The 21,785-nt window shown below is 57.1% G+C and overlaps 1 protein-coding gene across 1 annotated transcript; it reads left to right on the top strand.

The window, feature by feature from the left end:
- Positions 1 to 485: 485 nt before the first annotated feature.
- CUEDC1 (CUE domain containing 1) lies at positions 486 to 21,068 on the top strand (the record flags this gene model as incomplete). The annotated part of the gene is made up of 10 exons (XM_059907075.1): positions 486 to 797; positions 5,489 to 5,616; positions 10,566 to 10,692; positions 11,380 to 11,572; positions 12,512 to 12,595; positions 14,216 to 14,287; positions 15,131 to 15,224; positions 16,321 to 16,379; positions 17,220 to 17,290; positions 19,502 to 21,068. Coding segments are annotated over 9 exons (1,137 nt in total), but the record flags the coding sequence as incomplete, so codon positions are not given.
- Positions 21,069 to 21,785: the final 717 nt, after the last annotated feature.

The following is a 21,785-nucleotide window of genomic DNA, read 5'->3' as shown; positions in this document are numbered from 1 at the left end:
CAGGTCTGTGCCTCTGCATAAGGGGGATAATAGCGCCTGCCTCATAGTGGTGTCAGGATGTAAGCCCTTACTAACTGGTAAAGAGCTGTGACCGCAGCTGGAGAGAAAGCAGAAAGAAGCTGTTCCCCCGTGGGCTTGGCGGGGGTCGCCCGAGTTCGTTGCATTCTGCCCCTGACTCTTGTCTCCCTCGGTTTCAGGTGGGATGGTCCGTGGAGCCGGACCCAGGATGCTCCCGGGGTGTGGATGACCAGCCGCCCAACCCCGCACGGCCCAGGCCCGGATGCCGCGCCCTTGTCTCCTGACCCGGGGACCCCGCCCGTCGCGGGACTGAGCTTCCCGAAGCCGCCGAGCGAGCGGCGACGGCACAGGGACCCGGGGGAAGGGGCTCGGCGCCGGCGGGAAACATTTTCCCCCAGCGGCTCGGCAAGATGACCAGCCTGTTCCGCCGGAGCAGCGGCGGCGGCGGCGGCGGCGGCGGCGGCGGCGGCGGCGGCGGCGGCGGCGGCGGGGGCGGCTCGGCGGCGGCGCGCGGGGCTGGGGGCAGCGCGGCCGCCTCGCAGGAGCTCAACAACAGCCGGCCCGCCCGCCAGGTGCGCCGCCTCGAGTTCAACCAGGCCATGGACGACTTCAAGACCATGTTCCCCAACATGGATTACGACATCATCGAGTGCGTGCTGCGTGCCAACAGCGGCGCCGTGGACGCCACCATCGACCAGCTGCTGCAGATGAACCTGGAGGCGGGTGGCGGCAGCGTCTACGAGGACAGCTCGGACTCGGAGGACAGCATCCCCCCGGAGGTAGGGGCACGGCCCCGATGATTCCCAGGAGCTCCAACAACTGTTTGAACCTCTTAGAGGACTTGGGTTATACTCCTGTCTGGGTTCTACCTAGCAAGCAGCCTTATTTCTCCCAGGGAAACGTACCCAAGTCAGCCCGTGGCCTTAATTTATGGGCAAAAATCATGCGGTCACTAAACAACACTGAGCACTACGCTGGGGCTGTGCCAGGCTCGGTACTAGACCCTGGGTCAGGGGTCATCAGAATGAAGGAGCCTGTTCACAGTGTAGACACCTGGCCCCCACCGCAGCGTCCCAAACCCCACTTCCAGGCTGGAGCTGTCTGGTCTGTATTTTCTGAACCTCCAGGTACCCGCTAAGGCCAAGTCAGAGTTTCTGCCCTCACAGAGTTCACAGTCCAGTGAGGACTCCAGGCAATGGCAGCCCGGAGGGGTGAGCGCTAGGATGGGAGAGATGAAAGCAGCAGAGAGGAAGGGATGGCTTCCCAGAGGAAGAGTGAAGAGTGAGGGAAAGGTGTGTGGGCAGAGGGAACAGCTTGTGCAAAGGCTCAGGGGTGAAATAGAGCAGGAGTCGTCAGGGAAATGGCAGCAGGACCTTCTGTCAGGATCCTAGAGTGAGCAGAGACCAGGAGGCCTTGCGGCTGAGAAAGAGTGTGGTGTGTTCTGGAGCGCAGGGACCCGTGCAAGAGAGCTTGCGAGTTCAGTTCCTCTGACCGAGGCGCGAGCGATATCCAAGCAGTTCCCTCCTCTCTCCAGGAAGGTGGCTGAGGGCGAAGGGACCACCCCAGTGCATCAAGGCCCACTTGCTGGGTGTGGCCAGGCCTCCTCGGCCCCTCCAAGAGCTCAGTAGATGTCTGAGCCCCCAGTCTCAGCAGGACCTGCAGTGCTGGGTGCAGAAGGGGCACTCAGAGTCTTTCAACGAGAGGGTCACTGCCCACAGGGGCATCTGGGACATGCAGCCACGGACAGGACGGAAGGACCCAGCAGATCGGATTCAGCTCTGTTCTTCACTGAGTCCCAGCCTGGGCCAGGCACCATCCTACATGCTTTAGGTGTATCATCTCTTCGAATCTTCATAAACTTTGTGAGGTGGCGTTATTATTACCCCCGTTTACAGTGGGAAACCTAGACCCAGATGTGGTCTCAGAGTCCTTCTCAACACAGCCCTGCAGGTGGCCATTCTCCGTTAATCAGAGTCATCCTGCAGGGCAAAGCCCGCTTGCTCTTCCTCCTATAGGGCTGCTGCCTGGGAGTTCTCCCTCCGGATGGAGGAGAAGCTCTGTGGGCAATGGCATCTGGCTCATCCCTGTGTCACGTGCAGCACCCAGGACAGTCACTGCACATAGCAGGCACTCGGGGAGTATTTGTTGAATGAATGAATGTTGCTGCTGTCTGTGCACGGCTTTCTTTAGTCTCTTTCCCTGGGAGAGCACTCCTTGGCTCTGCCTGGATTAGCCAGTGGAGGGAGTTTTGGAAAAACCAGATCTTCTTTGTGAAAGGGAGGTGTGTGTATGTGTGTGCAGATACATCCTTTAAGCGTGAGCTGGAAGGAAAGTTCTCTGCAAACGCTGACCCCTTCCACAGTCTCATTTGTTCTGACAGTCTGGCAGGTAGGATCATATTTCCTTCTCTGTTCGTGGCACCCACAGCCCTGTGACCCTCCGCAAAGCTTGCCTGATGCCCTAGATGGGCCTGCACTGTGTGCACTTCTGTTTTCCCAAGAATCTTGCTTTCCAGATTGAGCCCCTTCTCAGCACCCCTCCTTGGCTGTTTCCCCAACCCCCCATCTTTGGAGCTCTGCGTGGGCCCATCGGCAGGCGGTTCCTGAGCCTGCAGAAAGTGCTGCGGAAAATTTATGAGCAGCAGCTGGGCTGACGATAACTGATGACTGGAGAAAGCCCCCTCTCTGGGGGCTGATGGATGGTGGGCTGGCCCGAGGGGTATCCTTGCCACAGAGAAATATCTCCTGTCAGATAAATGGCCCAGACCTTGGCCCCCAGAGCACCTGGCAGGCATCCATCACCCACATGGAGTTAAGCCAGGAAGCCACAGAACCAAAAACTTCAGCACCTTTAGAGCCAGAAGAACAGCCTCACTGTGGCTGGTGGGGGAGGGGGCGGGGCGGGGCGGGCGGGGTGGGGAGACCAGAAACATGGCTGGGGTTACTTCTCCCTGGAGACTGGGGATCAGCCTTTCCGGAGCGTGCCTGGCCTGCTGTCTGCCTCCTTGGTGTTTCCTCATTCTGCTCCAGGAGCCTCTGATGAGCGTCTGGCTCCTGTAGCCCCAGGAGGCCGCGCTGAGGACCAGGAGCGGCTGAGAGGGGAGGAAAGCCCCCCTGCGTGGCTGTGGAGGCCCGATCTCTCTGAGCCTGAGGGGCGGCCGCTATGGGCCCCAGTCAGAGGAGCCCCAAGCGGCTTCCTTCTGGGAGAAATTCCTCCTGAGCCTTCCCCTCCTCGCCCGTCTCGCGCAGACCGGCTTGGGGGGGGGGGGGGACGGTCCAGGCCAGCCACTGAGGGGGAGGGGCTCGGCCTACAGGCCCCAGCGTGGAACCTGTCCCTTAGAGCGGTTGTGTGCCGGGCACCGGAGGTTGTGCAGGTGTGTGCCAGTGAGCAGGGCTGGAGTTGACAGTGTTCTCTCTCTCTCTCTTTTACTTGTGGAAATTTGGGGTAAGGAGAGCAGTGGCCCGAGAAGCAGCTGCATTCTTCTTTTTCTGCAAAAGCATCTGTTTAAGTACTTTCTGCCTCAAAGGAAAGAACGTTAGTGCATTCCAGAGCAGGAGGCCTCCTTGGGTCAGGCTGGCTGTGTGTGTACAAAGCATGGCAGTGTGTGTGTGCTGGTGGTATAGTGGAGAGCACAGCTGCCTTCCAAAGCACGGCAGTGTGTGTGTGTGTGTGTGTGTGTGCACTTACTCACCCACCTGCCCACCCGCTGTGTGATGTCCCTTTGAGACTGGGTGCCTGGGCATGGCTGGGCTCGGGCAGAGATGTGCAGAGGCATCTTAGCAGTGATTTCTGCAAATTCACTTGGGGTTCAATTTGTGGGCCAGTTGACAGCCTCTGAACCCTTCCCACGTTCTTTGGTCTTGGAGGAGATGGGCACAGAGCTGGAGAGGAGGGCGCGGGGGTGGGGTTGTGTGACCTGGGCTCTCCAGGTTGGAGAGGAGGAAGCCTGCTCCAGACGCCTTTGCAGAAGGGTTCAGGTCAGTCCATATGGCAGGAAGCCTGGCCTTTGCCCAGCCTTGGCCTCTCCTGCCCCTTTTTCTGGCTCCTGGATGAGGAGAGGAGGCCAAGAAAGAGCCTGGGCTCTCCCTTTGCTGCTGTCTGCCCTGAGAATCCAACCTGGGTGTGCAGGCATTGTGTCTGAAGGAGGCATTCTTGCTGTAGAGACCACATCTAAGTTAAAGACTCAGTTCTAGAAACTGTGTGGCTCTTGCCATGTTAATCAGTCAGCCTGGGCCTCAGTTTCCTCATCTGTAAAATGGGGGTAATGATCCATAGCCTACTTTGCCAAGTTGTTTGAGCTTAAGGTGAGATAATCGATGTGGAAGTGCTTTGAGAGAGGGTAGGAATGATGTTAAAGTTATTTATCAAAAGTAACACAGGGACAGAAGAGTCCATGAGTCACACATATGCAGCTCGGTGAAGTTTCATCAGCACCTGGATCAAGAAACATCAACACACAGATGGAGGTGTGCTTTATATTTCTTAAAGAATTATGTACCCTAAAGGAATTTGTAGGGACAGATGAGTTTTACTTAAGAGTTCACAGATGTTTTTGCTTCCTCTACATCACTTTGTATGTGATTGTTTTTTTGATTTCTATTAAAGGTTTAATTTTAGTCATAGTCTTGACAGATGATATAAAATCATCTAGATAAATATTATTATATTTAATATACTATATAAGTTATTTTGCTAGCTGAGTCCAGGAAGAGACAGTAATGGTAGAACTCTAGTTTTCAAATAAGTATAGAAAATCAAAAATGGAAATTGAATCATGTTTCAGTTCTGACAATAAATTCAAATTTTGTACAAATCAAAAAAAAAAAAAAAAAAGAAACATCAACAGAGCCTGGAATCCCCGTTGTGCCCCTTCTTAGCCTTCCCCACCCCCAGAGGTCACACTGCTCCAACTGCAATCCCAGTGAATTTGTTTTGCCTGTTTTATCCCCCCAAATATTTATTTATTTATTTGGTTGCGCCGGGTCTTAGTCACGACAGGTGGGCTCCTTAGTTGCGGCTCGCCGGCTCCTTAGTTGAGACACTTGGGCTCCTTAGTTGTTGCCTGCGAGCTCTTAGTTGCGGCATGCATGTGGGATCTAGCTCGAACCCAGGCCCCCTGCATTGGGAGCGTGGAGTCCTGACCACTGTGCCACCAGGGAAGTCCCATGTTTTGCCTGGTTTTGAACCTTACTTGGATGGCTAATGCTGCATGGAGTGTTCCTCTGGGGAGAAGTGCTTTCACGTCTGCTGTGTATGTTGAAATCGTGGGCTCAGGAGTAGCCCATGTGCTGAGCGTTAGTACAGGAAACCAAATGGTTTTGCAGAGTGCTGGTTATATCACTTTACACTCCCACCAGCAGCAGCAGAGTTCCCTTACTACACATCCTCGCCCACACTTGATTTTGTCTAAATGTTATTTAAATTCAAGGAAGGATTGTTAATATTTCTTTCTTTGTCGTCTCTGATACAGATTTTGGAAAGGACCTTGGAACCTGATAGCTCTGATGAGGAGCCCCCGCCTGTGTACTCCCCTCCAGCCTACCACATGCACATGTTCGACAGGCCTTACCCTCTGGCTCCCCCCACTCCACCTCCCCGGTAAGAATCTGTCTCCTCTCAGAACGCAAGGCAATGGGGAAGGGGATCAGGGGTTGGGATTGAGTACAAACACAGTGGGAAACTTGACTGGACCCTTCAGTATACTATTCCACCAAGAACAGGCTTCTACTGCAGCAAGAGGCATTTTAGCTAGATACCAAAGAGAACTTTCAAACTGTAAGGATTGCAAGAGCAGACATCCACTAAATTCCTGCTCCAGACTAGGTGCTATGCTGAACACCGGACAGGACATAGAGATAAACGACTCTCAGCCTTTGCTTTCTGGAAGTTTATAGTCAAGGGAGATGCAGAGTGGGGATGACGAGCACATGGAATGTGTACTGACACTTCCCCTCCTGAGCCCATGGCAAACATTACTAATTGGTCACTGTGCTCTTTCCTGCGAAGTTGAGACAGAACCCCAGAATCCTCCTCAAAACAGCACTCCCAGACAGTCATCAGTAATTGATGGAATGGATTTCTATTTGCTATCCCTGTTCTAGGGATGTTGTGGGGATTTTTAAGCAATGGGAGCAAGTAAGTCTCTTTTTCTGGGGTAATTCGATAATTGGAAGCAGAAGAGTTAGGTCCCTGGAGACTTCGTCCAGATCAGGGACTCTGTAATTTGGAAGTTTAAAATGAAGCTGGTTGCCAGCTGGGTCCCTGGGTCTCTGAAGTGCTTGTTTTTCTGGGCTCTGTGTTTGAGGAGGGCCGTTGGAGCCCAGGTGCCTCTTTTTCCTGGAGCTGCTGGTCCTGAGAATAACTCAGGCCTGGGGTGGGGAGGGGTGGGGGGACAGGATAGGACGGGGAACTTGTTCCAGTGGATCTTCCCTTCTGGGGATCTTGGGAGCCCCAGACAGTGGTGGTGGAGAACTCTGTGATCATACAGGTATAGATGATAATAACACCTACCATTTACTAAGTGCCCTTCAAATGCCTGAAACTGACAAGGTTCTTTACCTACGCCATCGCATTCAAACCATCTAACAATTTGTGAGGTAGGCACTGTTGTCTTCCTCACTTTACAGATGAGGAAACTGAGCCTCAGAGAGGTTTCATAACTTCCCTAAGACTACAGAGCTGGGATTTGAAGCCAGGTCATTTCTGACTCCAAAGCCAACAAATGCTCTTCCCTGCTGTGTCCTGTCATCCCCCTAATGAGAAAAACCTCTGTGATTGCAGCTCAGGGAGCTGATAGAGGCCCAGAAAGTTATGGGGGGAGGAGGAAGCATTGTTTCAAGTCAGGGACAGGAGCAGAGCTGAGGTCCTCCATCACAAGTGATACCAGAGGCTGTAATGGGACAAAGCAGGGGGTAAGTGGATAGGTCTGGGTGAGATCTTGGCAGGACTTGCAGCCCAGGATGGGTCATGATGCCCATGGCTAAATGATTTTCCTTTGACATTTTTTTAATATCCCAAGATGCTTTTGCAAAAAGTTCAGTTTCTATTAGGCAGAATAGTTCTACCTATTTTTCAGAAGGGAAAACTGAGCCCATAAGAGACAGAATCCCATTGTAAACCTGGCATGGATATCCTGGCCGCATCCTCCCTCCCCTCCTCTGGGTATGGTGGGGTGAAGTAGGGCAGGGGTAGTGTAGCCCAGTGATGGGAGGCCCAGTGATGGGAGCCCCAGTTGGGGGCAAAATGACCTCGGCACTAGACCAAGGCTCAGGGGGTCTTGCTCATACCTTTGGACAAGTTACTGCCCTTGCCTCAGGTTCAGGGGCCTGACCCGGAAATGAAGGCTTTGCTGGCCTGGGGGTGGATACAGGGAAGAGAACTTAGTTGTGAAGTCCGACAGAGGCAGAGTGTTCTCCCCACCCCGCCTCCTTTAGCTGCCTAACTTCTGATTCTTGAGGTGCCTTTGGCTCACTGCTTAACCTCTCTGAGCTTCATTTGCCTCATCTGTGAAATGGGAAGACTAATCCCCGCCTCAGCACTCTTGTGAGGGTTGAATGAGATATTGTGTGGGGGGCCCTTAGCACAATGCCGAGTATGAACCAGACCTGTCACCAGTGCTTTACTGCTCCCTCCTGCCCCTGGCTGCACAGTGGGCCTCTGGGGTCAGCTCTGACAGTGAACATTGAGACCAGGGGTAAGGCGGCCCTCAGAGGCCAGTGCTCAGAAGAGGCAGGGCCAGCCTCTGAGCACATGCCCCTTTGCCCCGGGATGGCCCTGCTAGGCCCAGATCCACCCCCAGCCCACTTCCAGGGCCTCATTCAGTCTCTCCATCCAGGACATGCATTTCCAGCATTTATGGAGTCACCTGAAGCATGCAGGTGCTGAACCATGTGTGATACAGAGATGAACACAGCCCCGCCTTGACCTCCCAAGGAGATCAGGGTCTGGGGGAGGCACAGACGCACGGCAGGGTACAGGGAAGGCAGCCTAGAGGAACTGATGTCCAAGCAGTGACCTGGTAAAGCAGAGGACAGTAGGGCGTTCCAGGCAAAGGAAACAGCATGTGCAAGGGCCTGGAGGCAGGAAAGAGGGCACCATCTGAGGGAACTCCAGGAAGTATGGAATGGTTGGGTGAGGCTGGAGGGGTGAGAAGATCATGGAAGCCCTTGAGGGTCCTCCAAGGAGCTTTGACCTTATCCTCCAGCCAGGGGTTTAAGCTGGAGAGTGACGGGGTAAGGTTAGTGTTTGAGGAATCTCTCTCTGGCTGCTGGGGGCAATCAGATTCAAGTGGGGGGGTTGGGGGCAGGAATGGCCTGGCTCCCTTCTGCCACCTCCAGTCCCTGGGGTGCCTTTGAGAGTGAAGATGGAAGAGGGTTGGGGAGCTGGCCCTGCCGGGGCACAGAGAGGCAGGCTGATCCCAGGAGCGTGCCTGGAATGCCAGGATTCCTGGGCCCGGGTTTTCGCAGGATGATCTGTGTGTTCCAGGACAGGCCTGACCCCATCTGGGCCTCCATGTCTAGTCTTTACCAAAAATCTTGCCTGGAAGGCTTGTTGCTGAAATCCTTCTGGGCTCTGATATTCTTTGGGTAAGCCTGGGGGTCTGATGGGGCATGCAGTTCTAGTTCTGGGGTCCAGAGGCAGAGGCTCTGGGCCAGGAGAGCCTCCCCAGCCTCTCTCCTTCCCCTCGCCCAGCCTGTCCTTTCCTGAATGAAAGACAGGCTCTGAAGCCCAGAGGCGCCCCTCCTCACAGGCCACCTGCTGTTCTTCCATTGAAATTACAGCCTTGGAAGTTTTTTATTTGCCTCTCAGCTCATTTCTGACATTCCTTTCTGACCACAGTGGAGTTGCCTGGGCCGCCTGTGCTCAGGGTCCCCCTGGCTCTCACAGCTGTGGGCTGACCTCATCTCAGCCGGTGCCAGGGCAGGGGGCTGGCCTGCCCCTCCTCCAGGACCGCGGGCCCAGCAGCGAGGGACACTCAGCCTCCTGCTCCTCGTCCCCCTCCCGACTTGGGTTCTCAGTAACAAATGGCTAGAGGGGTCCAGCTGCAACTCCGGGGCTCTCTCTCCATGGCTTTCCTGGGTAGCTGTGGGTGTGATTGAGTTGGGGTGGGCACCCATGTCCCAGATGAAGACCCTGAAGCTGGAGGAAGGGTGCCGGGGTCGACCAAAGAAGGTCCTCGAGTCCCAGAGGGATGGGGTATCCACCCCCTTGACTCTCTGGCCCTTGGAGAAAAATGAAGCCGCCAACAGTGATAGGAGGTGGATGAGCGATGGAGAAGGAAAGGCGCCCAGGAATGGGAGTCCCGGGCTCTAATGCAGGCTCTTCTCAGGACCATTCCCGCATCTGTACAGCGAGGGGGGCCCTGGGGTTCCTTGGCTCCTGTCTGAGCGCTGAGCTCCCACCAGGCACTTAGCGGCTTGTTATCCTGTCTGCTGCCGCCCCCGCCCTTCCCCCTCGGCAGCCAGGCCACCCGCCCAAAATAGAAAAGGAAAGGAAGTTATTTCCATAGTCAGGGGCAGCCCGGAAAAGCTCCCCTCCAGTGAGGGGGCGGGCGGGATTCCTGGAGCTTGAGACCAAATCAGAGCCAGGCCCGAGAGAGAGTGGCTCCCGGCCCTCGGCTGCCTTCTCTGTGTGTCATTTCCCTGATTCAGCAGAACACGTGTCCTGCGGTTGCCACGCTGCAGGCTGCCGAGGAGCTGTGGGGAGCTCCTGGCCAGGCCCCAGGCCGCCCTCAGGCCAGGACGGCAGGGCGGGAGGCTGGGGGTCAGGGAGGCCACGTGCCATGGTCTCCTTCCTCTCCTCTCCGCCTCGCTGTTGGCCTCTGCCTTGGCCCAGGAGAGCGGTTCCCCAGCGCCACTTGGAACAAGGACCCTTCCAATCCCACACCTCCATGTGCCTTTTCAGCACGTTGTTCAAGACAGCCTCCCGAGGGGCTCCCACGCACCTGGGCAGGGAGACAGCAGCTTGTAGGAGACTGAGCCCCAGAGGGGACAGGGTCTCACCCAGGACCGCGTGGCTGGCTTGTGGCTGCGCCAGAACTGGAGCCTAGATCCGCTTACCCTCTGGGGATCCTGGTGTCCCCATGTCCTCCAACCCTAGCAAACCAGCACTGGGGCGGGCTGGGCTGCTGGCAGCTCTGTGTCTGTTCACTCGGAGCACGCCTGGCACTCAGCAGCCAGGAGGAGCTCGCGTCATGCTAGGTGCTAGGGATAGAAGCATGATGAAGGGCCATGACCGCCATCCATGTCAAAATCCACAACGCTCAACATGAGCGCCGGCAACACAGAGCTCTCTAGGCCCAGAGACCTTGAAGGCGCTGAGTAGTTGAACATCCAGTGCAGCGGAGCCCAGGCCCAGAGGCTGGGGGTCAGCCGAAGCCTGGTTGAGAAGGGGAGCTAGCGTGCTGGGGCTTTGTGCCAGGGGCGGCGGAGGCCACGGGAGGCTCTGCAGCAGGAGTGCCAGTCTGAGCAGGATCTTGGTGTGATGGGCCAGGACACCTGTGTTTGGGCCTGACTGTTCCCTCCTCATCGTCACCTCTCGCCCTGCAGCATCGACGTGCTGGGCTCCGCGCCCCCTTCCGGCCAGAGGCGCTATCGGAACTGGAACCCCCCACTGCTAGGCAACCTCCCCGAAGACTTTCTCCGCATCCTGCCCCAGCAGCTGGACAGCATACAGGTAACGGAGGATTCCGCCGCCCCTGGCCTGTGCAGTAGCTCTGCTTGCCCACACCGTTCATGCCAGCCAGCGTCACTCCCTGCTGTTTAAGCCCAGGCGGAGATATTTCTGTTGTCCTGGGTTTGTAGGGAAAGAACACTGAACCAAAAGCCTCATTTCCTGTCTGGGCCTAGAGGTTTCCTCTTCCACCCAGGAAGGTGACAGTCCTGAGGACGCTCCCTGGCTGCAGCCATCACCCCAGGCTGGAGGGAGGTGGGCAGGGGCGGGGGGTGGGGAGCTGTCAACGGCAGAGGACCAGAGCACCTTCCTCCCCTCCCCTGGGAAAGGGCCAGGGTGCTTCTCCCCAGAGGCTGGCCCTTTGCAAGGGGTCTCCCCTGAGACAGCTTAGACAGGGAGAGCTTTGAGTTTGGGGACCCTGAGCAGTTCGCAGATCACTCTTCAGGACTATTCAGGTTTTGATAAAGGAAGGGGGGGGTCCAAGGTGGAGTAGGTGGGGAGTAGTTTTTAAGCCCTTGCTACTTCCTCAGTAGAGAGGGCTCTGGCCTGTTGAGTTAGATAGGAGGTGCTGGCCGCAGGGTGCGGCCACAGCATCCTGGGACGGACACGTGTCCCCCCAGGTGCGCGTGGATGTTTGTGCAGCGCGCGTCCTTGTGAGTAGGCGGTCCACATGCTCGCTCCCTTCCTCAGGCTAACTCCGGGGGCTCCAAGCCTGCGAGCACAGAGGGAGGCCTGCCCCTCACAGCCGGGCCCGGACCCCGGGACCAGGAGAACCGCTGGAAGCAATACCTGGAGGACGAGAGGATCGCGCTCTTCCTGCAGAACGAGGAGTTCATGAAGGAGCTGCAGCGCAACCGCGATTTCCTCCTCGCCCTGGAGAGAGGTGGTGCCCCGGGTGGGGCGGGTGGGGCGTTGCGGCCGCTGCTCCATGGCTAAGGAGGGGCTGATGTTGGCTTTAGCCTTGGGGCTCAGGAGAGGCACAGAGCTGGAGGTCGGGGTGGCCTCTGTGCTGTTGAGTTATTCTGGTGGGAGCCCCAGAATTCTGCCAACAGGGACCTGAATCCCCAGCCACCCCTTCCCCCCTCTGGAACCCAGAGAGAGAGAGGGGTGCCCTTCCCTTGCTCCCCTGCCTGTCTGCTCTGTGCCAGGCACTGGCTTCGGCACCATGTGTCTGGAGCTCCAGGAATAGAGTGATTGGGTCCGTGGGTGCCAGAGAGGGTGCCTCCCTGAGCAGAGGACGTTAGAGCAGGGGCTCTTGAGTTTTTTGGGTGTTTGAGTTGTCCTTGGGCCCAGCACTCTACTCTCCCCAGCCTGGCTGCCTTCCCCCTTCAGGGTGGGAGTGTTTGACGGGGGTACAGCGAGGGGCCTGTGGGAGAGGGGTATGTGTGTGTGCGTGCGTGTGTGTGCGTGCGTGTGTGTGCCTGACTGTGTTTTGGGGGAGGGAGCACAGTGTGCAGGGAAAAGTCTGGCCTGAGACACAGGAGGCCCAAGGCTGGTCCCGGCTCTGCATTAAAGGTGCTGGGGGTCTCGGGGTCTTTCCTTTTCAATGAAGGGCTGGACTATCCGATTTCCCAGGGACCTTCTAATTTTGGCATTCTGACACTGCAGGTGGTTGTCAGGGCAGTAGTTTCTGTATCTTTGAGGGTTCTGGTTCTTTCAGAGCCCGAAGGCGTCGTGTGTGCACATATTCCGTGTGTGCGTGTGTGTGCATGTGTGCCTGTGTGATTCTGGGGGTTTGGCCTCTAACAACCTCCTGCATCTCAGCGCAGGCTGCCCCTGGGTGGGAGCTAACTTCCCTGACCAGAATGTGGTCCTTTTCCAGATCGATTGAAATACGAGTCCCAGAAATCTACATCCAGCAGCGTAGCTGTGGGAAATGACTTTGACTTTCCCGCTCCTGTCCCAGGTAACCTTGCCTTCCTAAGAGAGAGGCCTGGAGGGTGTAGGGGGCTCACACCCTAGCTGTGGTTTGCATATTTGGAGTTTGGGGGTAGGCTGAGGAAACAGGCTGGTGGGGAGGTTTCTCCTTCTTCTCCATACTCGCCGAGAGGGAGATGGCCCCTCCACTCAGCAGCCCCGGGTTCTTACCAACCCAGCGGCTGCTGCAACCCACACCCGGGATTGGCCAACGGGCTGGCTGAACTCCTTGGAGGTGCCTGGAGCACGGGCAAGAAGGGGACACACCACACCACGTAATGTCCCACGGGGTGTCGGAGGTGGGGTGGCAAGGGACTCAGAGACTGGGTCACTGCCCCGGGGGAGCTTATGGTTTTACTGGGAACGAACACTGGAGATGCATCCAAGAAACAGGCAGAATGAAGCAGCAAGGCTGAGGACACACTTGTTAATTATGGCAAAAGCATGTTGGCGGGGAAGGGCAGGATCAATCTGGGAAGAGTTCATTCATTCATTCATTCATTCAGTAGCTGGGGAATATCTGCCACAGGCCAGGTTCTGCCTTAGTGTTGGAGGAATAGAATTGGAAGCTTCATGTCCAAGCTGGTGAGAAGCAAGAATTGCCTCAGTGGCTGAAGGAGGGCCAGGGGTGGACAGCAGGCTGCTGGGCTGCACGGACGAGGGTCAAGCTGGAGCTGGGGACACCCTGAAGGCCCCGGTTCCATGCTCGACATCTGGACTCTGCCTGTGTGTGTGCACAGTGGCCCCTGGTCAGCCAGTGCCTGCCACACACACACAGGCTGCCCGCCTCAGAGGAAGAATCCGCAGCTCTTGCCCGAAACAGATCTTACATCGCGTGGTAGAATGGGGGAGGGGGGCAGAAGGATGGGGAGCTCAGCTGTTCCCAGCTTGAAGAGAGAAAATCCTGTCGAACTGATTCATAAGCGACAGGCTGGGAGCTTAGGTCCCACCAGATATGCATCTGGGGGTTTAACAGCAGCCTCTTGTCCTTGATCCCAAATTAACCATAGACACCGGGACCGCTGAGGTGGATCAGAGTGACTCACAGGGACTTAGCAGGCAAGGTGACTCGGGATTAGCGTGGGAGCTTTAGAAGGGCAGTGAGGGACCCAAGTGGGTGCTGAGTGAACGGGGAGACTCGGCGCACCATGTCGGGATGCAGGCAGGCTGGCCACGTGCTGGTGAATGTTTAACAGCCTGTCGGGGTGCAGGGGGAGCCCCAGTGCTTAGCATCTGGTAGCTTCCATGGTGCAAACACTCCCATCATGGCTGATTTCAAGCTACCAAAGGGCCTTCCCGGAATGCAGAGTGGTCAGAGGAGTGGACAGTTGGGAGCCTGCGGGAGCCGGCCCTCCACACGTACAGACCAGACCACTGACCCTTTTTACAGAAAAGGGGAGAGTGAGGCTTGGGTGGGGAAAGAAATGCTCCTTGAACCCCGGTGTCCTCCTTGCTTTAAGCTACCTTCTGGTTAGCGCAGAAGCCTTCTCTTTGCTCCCTTCCTCAAGTGGAAGGGTGGGCTGAGCCCCTGTCCTGTGGGGACAGCCCTGACCCACCCCCCCGGGCCTTGGGCAGCCACTGGCCCTCAGAGGTGTCTTCCCCCTTCCAGGAACCAGCGACAACAACCCCGCTGTGTCTGAAGATGCCTTATTCAGGGACAAGTTGAAACACATGGGAAAATGTGAGTCCAGCCCACGCCCCCTCCCCAGCTCTTCTAACACAGGCCTGTGGCCTCCTGGGAGGGAGGGAGCCACCCGGAATTTTAATGCAGCTGACTCTTGGTGAACCAAAGTGACATTTTAATCACGGGCTGGCTCCCTCAGCTTTCCTGCCTCACTTCCCTGTGCAGCTGAGTCTGGATACAAATTAAGTTTTAAATCCTCTTGAGCCATCTGTCTGCAGAAAAATAATAATGTGCCGGACACCGCGCCCCCCTGCCCCCCGCCGTTTTAGAGTTCACATTCTCTGTGGCTTGAGGGGGCTTGGCCCGGCCGGGCCTGAGTGGGGAGGCCCAAGCTAAGTCCACGTTCTGTGGGTGGGCAGTCCACCGGGTCAGTGGCCCCTTCCCACAAAGTCCCGCCAGCCGGGTCGCGCCTTCCCCTCCACCCCACCCGCCAGACACACAACCATGCATGAATGAGGCTGCCATCCTTTCAGGCTCCATTTCAGAGAAAATCTCGGATTAGTCATGGAAATCCCAGAACCAACCCTGGAGGTGGAGAGGGGAGAAGGGGAGGTGGCAGGAAGAAAGCCAAGATGCGAAGCCGTCTGTCACAGCTGGGGAAGGAGGAATACCCGGATCTCAGCTGCTGGCTGCGGTCCCTGGCCAAGCTCTCGGTGGCCTGTGCTGCCTCTGCCGGCCGACCTGGGATGGCAGCCTCACTCCGCCAGGGCACCAGCCTGACCCCGGTCTGCGATTGCTGTCACCTCTTCCCCTCCCCCACCAGCCTGCCCATCTGCCCCAGTCCTGGGGGGCAGCTACCTGCTGCTCTGGCTGCCGGCTCACAGGTCTCTCTGCCCCTAGCCACCCGGAGGAAGCTGTTTGAACTGGCCAGGGCCTTCTCGGAGAAGACCAAGATGAGGAAGTCAAAGAGGAAACACTTGTTGAAGCATCAGTCGTATCCTTTCCAGCCTGGCACTGGGTGGCAGCGGTGGATGCTAAGGGTGCTGAAAACCCTGGGCTGGACTCCCTGAGGCTGCGTCCTCCCCCGGAGTGGGACCGGGCCGTGTGACTCTCCCCTCTCCTGCCGTGGGCCCTGCTGCCAGCCTGGCGCTGCCCTATCTCTTGACGCCAATGTTGACCCCCATCACCAGGCATGGGGAACAGGCCAGTGTAGGCCCCCTGTAGGCTCAGAAGTTGTCCTACCACTTTTTAACTTTTTGTTTGGGGTAATCTGCATCTTGAGAGAAAACTTCGTCCTTCCATGGAAATCAGCAAACCTTTTCCTAATTTCTTTTTTTTTTTATATAAATTTATTTATTTTATTTTATTCATTTTTTGGCTGCGTTGGGTCTTCGTTGCTGCACGCGGGTTTTTGTCTAGTCGCGGAGAACAGGGGCCACTCTTCGTTGCCGTGTGCGGCCTTCTCACTGCAGTGGCTTCTCTTGTTGCACAGCACGGGCTCTAGGCGCACGGGCTTCAGTAGTTGTGGCTTGTGGGCTCTAGAGCACAGGCTCAGTAGTTGTGGCGCACGGGCTTAGCTGCCCCACGGCATGTGGGATCTTCCTGGACCAGGGCCCGAACCTGTGTCCCCTGCTTTGGCAGGTGGATTCTTAACCACTGCGCCACCAGGGAAGCACCCCTAATTTCTTAAGTTGAATTGATCCACAGACCTTTCCACCTCCTCATTTCATGTGTTGGCCCTGCCTTCTCACTCTTAGTTCCTCCAGTAAAAATGTGGTTTTCCACAATTTTACCCAGACTTCCATCCGTGCTTGTCAAACAGGGCCCAGGATATTATTATAGAAGCTGAGCAGCCAAAGGAGAACAGGGAGAAGGTTCCTTCTCTGTCCCTAGAGATGGGAGCTGGGTGAGAGAGTCAGGGCCTGGCTGCTCAGGTGACCCCAAGAAAAGGAGCCTGCGGGAGGTATTGGGGAGTTTGGGGGGATAAGGCTGGTGTGGTGAAGGCCTCCTGAGCTTGGAGCGGGGGTAGAAGTCCAGGGACAGGGAGTCCCCACCCACCCCTGGGACAGTTTTCCTGAATGGCCCGGCAGACTGGGGGCTGCGGCATCAACAGCCAATCTCCTGGACGACGTGGAGGGCCACACTTGTGGTGAGGCGGGGAGGGCAGGGAAGTCGAGGCTCTGAGTTGCCTGTGATGGGTGGTCCTCCAAGAGGAGGACCTGGGTATTTCACAGGTGAACCCAGACTGTAAAGGAGGGGACACCCAACCTGGGGGACATATCAGGGTTGGTGGGCAGGTGACCCAAGGAAATGGGTCCCCCCACCCACTTGGTCCATATTGCCTCTCCCTTCCACTCCTGAAAGGGGCCCAGCCACATCTCCACCTAAATCTTTACCTGGAGCACAAAGTGCCGAGTGCTGTTTCTGGGGAATATTCTCTGGGGTGTGAGGGGACTGACAGGCCCACCCACATGGAAGGGCCTCCCCTTGAGAACCAAGCGCTGGGCAGTTTCAGTGTCTGGGGCCCAGAGGCCTTTCAGTGTTCATTCAGTCCCTCCCAAAGGCATGTGGGCCAGCAGACACTGCCTCAGACCTTCCCAGGCCCACAGCTGAACCCTCATCCTCAGGCCTCAGAGCAGAGGAGCCCTTTGATGGTCAGGAGACATCCAGAAACAAGGGCTAGAAGGGCCTTGGAGGTCATCTGGACAGCCCAACTTCCCCATCTCATTTTATAGATGAGGAAACTGAGGGAAGAACTTGTCCAAGGCCTCAGGGCTCATCGATAGAGACAGAGCAGCAGCCAGGGGTCCTAACCCCGCACCATGCCCAGTTGCCCCTCACCAGACCCACGCATCGCCCCCGGGGATCAGCGTGTGCCCTGGCAAACAAGGGTGGAGAGAGTTGGGTGAGCTGTCTTGCCCAGCCTGGGGGACGTGCCTGAGTGAGGCCCTGCAGGGTGGAGGGTGAGGTGCTTTCCTCTGCTTTTCAGACGAAGACTTCCGGGGAAGGCGACAGGAGGTGCCCAAGGTGGAGGAAGCACTAAGGGAAGGACGGTAAGAGGTAAGGCGCAGGACTGCCCTGCCCCACACCCCAGCTGTCTTCCCCGAGGTCCAGAGGCATCAGGCTCAGGCAACTAGATGGCGCAGGTCCGGGGTTTTTTCCCTTGTTGTTATGGCGGGGGACGTGTGCATGGGGGAACTCGTGTTTTGCATTATTTATTCATTTGACAAAAGATAATCACACCTGCCTGTGCCAGATGCTAGGAACAGGAAAAGAAAAATCAGCTTTGACCTTGAATAGTTTACAGCACAGTTGAGAAGAGAGTCCAGGATACACACAGCACACTAAGAACAATTTAAGAAAAACTGAGATGGCCTCACCCGGCCATGTCCACACAGAACTCTGCCATTGCCTCTTGGGTTTTGGTGGTGGGGAAGATGAGGGAACGGCCCCTCTCAAGACAGCTCTGTTTCTGGCTGGAGCCATGGGCCTCCAGGCTGCTTTTCCTCCTCTTTCCCTGTGCATCCCTGGGGAAGAAACAGGGAACGTCAACACCTCCTCCAGGGCTCAGGGGAACCTGCCCCTCTTCCAGCCCCTCCCCCATCAGGAAGCTGCCTGCCTACCCTGCCCCCAGCCGCTGTCCTGGTCCCAGTGGTCAGCTATCTACAGGGCTTTCTTGAGCTCATGGTGTGGCAGGTATGGCTGTTTCAGGCTATGGAGAAATACTTGCTACCCTCAGGGTAGCTGTAGTGGAGGGGAGAGACCAGGGTGGGGAGGACACAGCCAGGAGGAGTACAGGCACCCTCTCCTCTCAGCCTGGGCGGCTGGCCTTCACGTCACCTCTGGTTGACTCGCCACCCTCCACCAGGCCCTTCCAGACCTCTTCTGTTCTCTCAGGCTCTCCTCACCTGCACCCATGCTTCCCAGGTATCCGGAATGCTGAAATAAAGCCAGCCGGGGGGAGGACCCCCGCCTCCCATGCAGTGTCGCTGCCACCTCCTTCCCACTGTTCCCCCGGGAAACGTGCTGGCCCAAAGCCACCCCTTATCAGGACCTTCCTTATCATTTCTTTCTTTCCTAAATCTTCCAGCTTTTCCCTTTCCAGCTCCTTCCTCAAGTCTACATCCTCCTCGTCCCATCTTAAAAACCAAGAGTCCTCAATATTTTCCATCATCACCCAGTTTGCAGAAAAGTGCATTCTCCTTCACCCATTGCCAGCTGGCCGCCCCCCCACCCCCACCCCCAGATTGACTCAAGATCACCTGCCAGGTCCTGGGCCTTTTCCTGTTCCGCATCCTCTGGTGCTGTCTCTGCACGCCATGCCCATCGCCTCCCCTGAAACTGCCCTCCCTTGGCTCCTGTGGCCCCAGGAATCCTGGATCCCATTTCTCTCTGCCGTGGATTCTCTGTGCGCTTTTGGGCTCCCGTTGCTCCTTCCACTCCCTCAATCCCCGCTCTCCCCGTAGCTCTGGGCTTGACCCTCTTCAAAGTCTCCTTACTCCCTCTCCCTAGCGGTGCCACCAGCCTCTCTTACAGCATCAGCAATACTTATGCGCAGTTGGCTCCCAAATCTGAATCTCCATCTTAGTTCTCCAAATCCACTCCATAGCCCCAGCTGTGCCCACGATGGTCTTTCTAGCCCTGGCTGTCAACTCGCTGAAAGCTAGACAGTCCCACTTCTGATGTCCCCAGTTCATTTCTCTTCCTTATTCCTTGCATCACTGCCCTGGCAGACTCTCATCACCTGGTTAACAGCTGCTGGTCTCTTCACTGCCCCTGCTCTGTTCACCCATCATCACCAGGACACCACTTTAGTTCCATTTCTCCCTTGCTCTCTGAATGGGTCTTCCAAGTGAAGGCTCCTCAGCTTGGTGTGGGGATCCCACCAAATTCCGATCCCATTTTACTTTTCTGCCCCTACAGGTGCCCTTGGTGTAGCTCAGCTGGGCTACCGCTGTATCACAGAACAGGCCAGGCACCCAGGCACACCTCTCAGCCCTTCACAGACAGCTGCTTCACCGCCCCCCCCCCCCACTCCATCTCTAGCTGCCACAGTCCCTGGTGTTTTGCAAGTTGGAATGTTCCTAGGAGCTTGGATTGGTGGGTGTGACCGCAGGCAGAGTTCCAAGGCTCACATAGAGTCCCTGGGGGAAGGAGAAGGCTCCTGTCTTTAGAAGCTTCTGCCCAGAACCATCTCTCCAGGAACCAGTGGTGAGGAGAGACCCCTGGGCTCCACTGAAAAAGACTTCTCCCATCCCTTTTTCCTGCCAGATGCAGCAGTTTCTCCTCGCCGGAGACCATCTGACCCGGTAGAGGCAGCCAGAGAGCAAACCGGCCCTCCGCTGAAGAGCCCAGCTGCAGCCGGACGGATGGTGCTTGAGTTCTGAGGCCCAGTGGTTCTCCGGCCACAGTCCAGCCCAGCCACTGCCACTGCCACTTCCCAAGGGACTTAGAACTTCGGAGTTGCATGCTGTCATTGGAGGAAGGGCCTGAGGGTGGAGGCAACAGCCAACCACAGTCCCTTTTGTAGCCAGGCTGTTCTATGGGGAACGAGTGGAAATGTAGGATCGAACCCCTCTTCTTAAAAAAAAAAAAAAACCACCCAGAAAACTGTCAAACGTTGGAGTACCCAAAAGGGGAGGGTGATCCTACCAGAGGCTCGTTGGCCTGAAGGTGGAGCCCCTGCCCCCGTCTTGCCCTGGTCTCTCCTGTCGGGCCACAGACACTGCCTGATCCCCTACCCCCATCCCCAGCTCCCTTCTGGGCACCTAGGGTCCTTTATTCCCATGGCCTTCTGCATCTCAGTCTTTCCCCAGGGGTGCTGGTCCTTGGCACACCCCTGCACGGAGCTCTGGGTGAGAGAGCCCTGGCAGTCACTCGGGCCCGCTCTGAGGAGTGATGGGCCACGGCAGAGAGGTATCTGCTGAGTACCCTGCCTGGGCCCCTCGGGCTGCCTCTGTTAGGGGCTGGCAAGGGCCCCCAGCAGGGATGGGGAGGCTGGCCACCCCGGAGCTGGCGGATTCTAGCTAGGCAGGGGTAGTCTTTACTCTGACGGAAGACAAAAGTCAGTTCTGGATGGGATCCTGTAGTCCCACGACACGGGGGGCTCCAGGGGCTCTGACTCCCCAGTTGGCCTAGAAGTTCTGCTGTCGTTAAGGGTGGGCAGCGGCCAGTTCTTTAGTAACCCTGAGCAGGTGCAGGACTGAGGGGCAAGAAGGAGAGGCTGCCAGCCGGGCCAGAGCCCCTGGGGCGGAAGGGCTTACTGGGTGCCCCTTGCCAAGAGTGAGAAGGCAAATGGCCAGGAGGAAAACAAGGGTCCTACGAACCTGACCCGGCACCAACCACTGCCAACGGGAGGGAGGGAGGGAGGAAGGGAGGGGCAGCTCGCCTCCTGTGGCCCAGCTGGAGATGGGAAGGCGCCGACCTCGGGAGAACCGGCGAGCCAGGGCAGGCGCGAGGCTAGGGCCCGAGCGGGGAGCCAGCCCAGCGGCACAGCGGTGGGGCGGTGGGAGCAGGCGCCAAGCCTGGCGGGCCACCTCGAGATAATGAGGGCGTGGCGGGCTCCCCGAGGTGCCGGAGGGGGACCCTGCCCCGGCTCAGCATCCCGAGCGAGTGCGGAAGTGCTGCCGCCCTCCCATCCCCACCGCCCCGCAAGGGCCCCTGATGACCGGGCACAGCAGAGGGGGAGCGCCAGTCGCCCCCCACCCCCACCCCCGTCTGTGTGTGTGGCTTTGTCAGTTTTCTTGTTTTTGTTTTTTCTCCTACGTGTGGGTTTTTTCTTGGAGCAGTTTCATAGGAATTCGTGTAATAAAGACTTGGTGTTCTCTTGGTGCTCTGACGTGGCGGCGCGTGGGCTGACCCTCCTCTTCTCCTCCCCCTCCCCCCGGCACCCCGCGCCCGCGGGCCGCCTGCCTGGCCCAGCTGCCGTGCACGCGGGGACCCGGGGCTCGGCATCCCCGCAGCGCCCCTCAGGTGGCACCTGTGCCGCACCGCAGCCTCGCCCACCTGCTGGCGCTGCCCGCCTTCCTGTTTGCCTGGGAAAGTAAACCGCTTGCTGACAGGCCAGGGAAACGCCAGTCTGTTGCGAGAGCTCCAGCCGGTCACCTTCCTAAATAAACAGAAAGCTGCCGGAATAACGTCTCGCCTGGAGCTGCGGGGATGTGTAGTCTCAGGCTTCAAAGGGCCCGCAGACATCTTCCAGTTCAAACCTCTCTCGCTTTCCCTACTCCCAGGCTTCGGTGAACTACCTCCCGCGCCAGGGAGCTCACTGCCAAAGGAGGAGGCTGGTGCCCTTTTCAGACAGGGCGGTTTTCAAGGTTAAAAAGTTCTTCCTGGTGTTGAGCTGTGGGCCTCCTTGTGGCTTCAACCCACACAACTTGTTTCTGGGCTCCGAGTCACCCAGGCCAAGTCACTGCTCTTCCCCTGATGCCATGTTTTTTTGTTTTTGTTTTGAATGTTTATTTATTTATTTTATCATTTATTTGGCTGCACCGGGTCTTAGTCACGGCACGCGGGATCTTTGTGGTGGCATGAGGGATCTTTAGTTGCGGCATGT

Source organism: Balaenoptera ricei, chromosome 20 (assembly GCF_028023285.1).
Source record: "Balaenoptera ricei isolate mBalRic1 chromosome 20, mBalRic1.hap2, whole genome shotgun sequence".
Taxonomy (NCBI): Eukaryota; Metazoa; Chordata; class Mammalia; order Artiodactyla; family Balaenopteridae; genus Balaenoptera; species Balaenoptera ricei.
Note: the sequence above shows the minus strand (reverse complement) of the source record. Positions and strands in the feature narration are given on the sequence as shown.